This window comes from Lepidochelys kempii, chromosome 1 (genome assembly GCF_965140265.1).
Source record: "Lepidochelys kempii isolate rLepKem1 chromosome 1, rLepKem1.hap2, whole genome shotgun sequence".
Taxonomy (NCBI): Eukaryota; Metazoa; Chordata; order Testudines; family Cheloniidae; genus Lepidochelys; species Lepidochelys kempii.
Genome location: NC_133256.1, coordinates 2,170,668 through 2,175,904, shown reverse-complemented (window position 1 = coordinate 2,175,904; position 5,237 = coordinate 2,170,668). Strand labels below are relative to the sequence as shown.

General features: G+C 43.4%; 1 protein-coding gene across 1 annotated transcript; it reads left to right on the top strand.

Moving 5' to 3' along the window:
- The first annotated feature begins 645 nt into the window (after positions 1-645).
- Positions 646-1,584, top strand: LOC140915200 (olfactory receptor 52P1-like). The gene has a single exon (XM_073354807.1). The coding sequence runs from the start codon at positions 646-648 to the stop codon at positions 1,582-1,584; it is 939 nt and encodes a 312-aa protein (XP_073210908.1).
- Positions 1,585-5,237: the final 3,653 nt, after the last annotated feature.

The window sequence follows — 5,237 nt, the reverse complement described above, 5'->3', positions numbered from 1 at the left end:
CAAACTATCTGCATATGAGAGTTTCTCCAAGCCCTTGATCATTCTCATTGTCCTTCCCTGAACCCCTCTAATTCTGCAATATCCTGTGTGAAAAGGGTGCTCAGTATTACACAGAGGAATCCAGAGGAGGGTGAAACATTGACTGACTGATCTCATGGCATTGTATTTACTGTATGATTCCCCATCACACTTCTCCTGGATCCCAAAGTTTTGCTTAGTTTCTGTCAATGCTTGCACTGTGAGCAAAGTTTCACAGAGCGGTGTACTGTGATGCCCACATCCCCCTCCTGAGTTCACACAATTAAATTTGAACCTTTTAAGACAATTGAAAAGTTGAAGTTTTTCACTCAGTGGGCATCCACATTGCAGTTATTGACATCGAAGTTCATCTGCCATCATGCTGCCCATTCACCTGGCTTGGTTAGCTCCGTCTGAAAACTTCTCTGGACTTGACTCTGACCTAATAATGTGGTGCCATGTGTAAATGTTGCCACCTCACTGCTCACCCCCTTTTCTAGATTGTTAATAACTATAAAATATTTATTGTACTATTTGTTATAAAGTGTGTAACCCCCCTTGCTGTGCTTCTGTCCTTTCACAGGAACCTTGAACATTTCTCAACCAGATTGATGTGTCCACCACCCCATGGCATCTTTCAACCTCACCCCCTCTGATGCTTCAACATTCATCCTAATGGGCATCCCTGGCCTGGAAACTGCCCACATCATGATTTCCATCCCTTTCTCTACGTTCTACATTATTGGGCTGTTGGGAAATTTCACAGTTCTGTTTGTTGTAGGCAAAGAACAGACCCTGCACAAGCCGATGTACCTGCTGCTCTGTATGCTGGCGCTCACAGACATCAGCAGGTCGACCTCCACTGTGCCTAAGGCACTGTGTATATTTTGGTTCAATTTGAAATACATCACTGTGAATGGCTGCCTCACCCAGATGTTCTTCCATCATGTTTTTTCTCTTATGCACTCATCCATCCTTGTGACAATGGCCTTTGATCGCTACGTTGCCATATGTAACCCTCTGAGATATGCCAACATCCTCACCAACGCACGAATAGCTAAGCTAGGGCTAGTGGGTTTGACACGAGCTGTTCTCTTCATTCTGCCCCTGCCCTTGCTCCTGAGCAGGCAGCCATTCTGTGCCAACCACGTTATCCCCCACACGTACTGCGAGCACATAGCTGTGGTGAAGATGTCATGTGGGGACATTACATTCAACGGGACATGGAACTTTGTGTTAGTGTTTGTAATCATCGGGTTAGACCTGCCGCTGATTGCCCTGTCCTATGGTCTGATCATCAGGGCTGTCTTCAGAATCTCCTCCAAGGAAGCCCACCAGAAAGCCTTCAACACCTGCACTACCCACACCTGGGTAATTCTGACCTCTTATACTCCCCCCCTCTTCTCAAACCTGACACATCAGTTCGGTCAGGGCATCGCTCCCCATGTTCACATCATCTTGGCCAACCTCTATTTCCTCATTCCCCCCATGCTCAACCCTATCATTTATGGAGTCAAAAACAAGGAGCTTTCTGACAAAGTTGTTAAATACTTCCACAGAATGTGATTGCCAGGGGGCATTGACTTTAATCCTGTGTGACAAGATTGGGAAAGGAGATCTCCTCATTAATTAAGGGTGCTCTGTCCCAGTTTGGCTGAGCTCAGCATTGTGGAAGTTCATAGTCTGAGAAGTTCCTCACACCTAACATCTTATCACTCCATCACCATGCACAGCTCTCTCTGTTGCTGAGTTCCCTCTCTCTGACCGTCACCTGAACTCTTTCAATGTCACCCATTAGCCAGCAACCCTAGACACCCTCTTATACAGACGTTCCATGACTTCCAAACCACAAGACAAGCCTGCAACTTTCTGAAGCAAGGTGGCTCGCCATTAGTCCCTGTGTGATAAAACCAAGCTACACTTTCGGATAGTCAAGACAAATCAACACACTACAGATGCTGAACTTCTTCATCATATTGTTCAAAGATATAGCAGGCTGACCCAGAGGCAGATTTGACTAGAAGGGCTTTTTTATTGCGGTACTTGTTCCCCTGGACCCTGTGGTTCAGTAAGCACTGAAGTAGTTACAGCACACCATCAACAGCACAAAATCAGCGTTCGGTGATGCTCACCCTGGAGCTCCCGGAGTAGCTGCATTACATGATCCCAAGTGATGCCAACTATCAACAGCACATGGTTTTTGTTTAGGTTAGTAAGTCTGCCTCCATTTGTTACAACACCCCCAAAACCCTTATTAAGTAATAGAAACACCCATTGTTAGTAAACTCACTTTATTGCTTATAGCATTACCCATACTTTTACCTTCAAGAGATATATTTTTTCCAATAATTTGTTGCTATAATTTTTTTTTAGCAGCTCCCAGGGGAGGGAAGAAGGGGCTGTGGAAGTATAACATTGTATAAGTATAACGTTGTGTAAGGGGACATGCTGGATACATTGTCTATGAAAGGGCAGGCCAAAACATGTTACAAAGTATCTGAGGGAGCACAAGTAGGGACAGTTAGCTTTTAAATGGAGAAGCAATTAAGATAGAGCCAGCACGTCTAAGAAGCAGGCATCAGAATGGAAGGTTTGAAGGGCAATTAGTTAAGTTAACTGGAAGCTGTTAAAGGAGATTGTTAAGGGTGGCAGGTAATTGAAGATACGTGACTGGTCTCAGGGATCTCGAAGGGTGGTGACTAAAATCTTTTTCTTCTTTTGTCCATAACTTCTCTGTAACTGTTCTCCAAAAAACTGTATAAATTAAGAGAAACAAGCCCCACTCGGGGGGCTCACTTCTAAATGTATTAGCAGAGCAGCTTTGCTAATAAAACAGAGTGGTCTGATAAATTGTGAGTCTGAGTCAAACTTTGACAGGGCCATGAACAGTTTTTGGGGGGCAGGAAGTGACCCTAAGCCAGGGCTGGTTTATGTAGCTGGGAAGGGGGGGGAAGATAACATATTTATATATTTTTTTACTTTTTTCAATATAAAGGGCTTTTTTTTTCTTTGCAGTTGCATGTTTATTATTTTTTATGAGCAACAGAGAAGGGAAGAATTTGGCAACTTTCATTTTAAACAAAGAAATACTGAAAAATTTGCAACTTATGTATGAGATACAAAAATATTGCCTACATATGCTTTTGTCCTCTAATATTATGTAAGCACATTTGCAGCTTATTTTTATACATAACCCTAAAATATCCCAATGCCCCCCCCACTTTCTTTAAAGAAGGGCCTAGGCGCCCCTACTTTTTGCACTCTGAACAGCGGGGCATTTACGCTGGAGGCCCTGGCTCCAGCTAGCTTGATACCTTGATTCACTGATTATGCTATGAGGAGAGGGAAAAGGCAGGTTATAAAGGGGCAAGCTATTGAATTTACAAATATGGTTTGGGCGGAGAGGCTAAGGCAGCACATAATTTTAAACGCTTTATAAATAGGATTCGCATTACAAAGAATAGGAACAACACTTTTACAACACGAGTAACGCGACTAAGAAGTGAAGGAGAGTTTATTAGGCCTGTTTGAATGGCACAGGCAATGTTAGTCCAAGCACAATTAGCAGGTAATTCCGTCGCCAGTTGGAAGGCATTTGTTTCTTGAAGGGCCTTGGCTTTCAAACTCAGCATTCGGCGATGCTCACCCTGGAGCTCCTGGACTAGCTGTATTACATGGTTCCAATTCAGCCAGGTGGGTTTTTGTACCATTGTAGTCCAGTTAGTCGGTATTGTTGGCTGTCCAGTTACATCAAGCCGATGCATCGCTGGTCTATGGTCTGGTAAGTGGAGTTTCCCAGCTGCAAGGAAAAGTTTCCTGGTCCAAATCCCACCCGCTCCACACACCTTCCACTTTCCATTGGAACTTCGCCATTAAGCACAGCTGATTTCTCCCCACAAATTTTATTTTCCTGTTCCACCCAATGCTGAGGGGGTATCGGTTCTGAACACTGCAGGAGCGGTGGTTCCTGTGGCCAGCCCTTTCAGGTATTTTCCTGTCCCAGCCATGCAAGACCCATTTGAGGGTAGTAGACCTTGGATCCCATTAGAAATCATGTGTTATTATTTGTTTTTACTACTTTGCTAAACGGGCTTTTGGGACCATTTTTATTTGCACTTACCCCCGAACCCTGGCTGTAAAAGGGTGGCCGAGGTCCATTCTCCTTTAGCTTTTTTTTGACAGTAAGGGTACACCGGCTCAGTGTACAGTCCCCTAAAATTGTCTCCCAGGTGGCTTTAAAGGGCCAATACACCTTTCATTGCTATATTGGTACCCTTTAACCCAGATGGCCAAACCCCGTCGGGCATCCTGCAAGAGTTATACTTGATGATTTGTGAGGGTTTGTTGAACCTGGCTACATGCTTTCCCCCACAAAATAGTTTTCACACTGTTTACCAGTTTATTGATAAGGGATTTTGACATATTTTTGAGGAATAGAATTATATTTTTTAGCAAATGGTGGGCTGAGCTAAGCGCAGATTCCTGTAATAATTCCCCCCCGTCCAGTAGCCCAAAGGCATGTTCTAAGCGTTGGATTTGAGCCGCTGAGTCGGCTTTGTGCAGCGAGTTTCAACCTTCCCAGAGGTAGTTTGTGAGGGCTTGCCGGTTTTGGATGGTTTTGTTTAATTTTTATTTATTTAATTTAAATGAGTTGGAAATTACCCATAGCAGCATTTTTTAACCTACTTTGGTAAACTGAGAACAGTTAGCAAATGTAGTTCTGAGATACCAGCTAGAGAGGAACAGAGTGACAGTTATTTGTAAATCAATTGCATTAAGAAGCAGAAGTCTTTGGATGGGGGTGGACCATCATGGGGATAGGTGGGTTACAGACAATTTGGAAGGAGGTGGAGGAGGGGGGGTGCAAGAGGTTTAATTAGGATACATTTTTTTTTTATTTTAAAAGGAGCAGCACGACATATCCAATTAAAGGGGGGGTGTCATGCTTGAAGAATTCAGGGGGATCCAGAGGGGAGCAAAATTTCCATTTGGTGTTTATGTTTGTTAGAGAGCCGAATTATTTTTTTGCAGGGATAACCAGGGAGAAATGATTTAAGTGGTTATTTATTTCTTTTATTTTATTGTGAGAGTATTTGGATGCTTTTAAGAAGCCATTATTAAACCACTGAACAAAATGATTGGTTGGACCACATTCATTTTGCAAGTATACTTGGCATTAATGACTGAGGGTAGTAGGGTCAGTAAATGGTGGGTTAGGG

Bases quoted from the DNA above. Each gene is read 5' to 3' on its own strand.
- LOC140915200 (XM_073354807.1), top strand. From the start codon at position 646: ATGGCATCTTTCAACCTCACCCCCTCTGATGCTTCAACATTCATCCTA.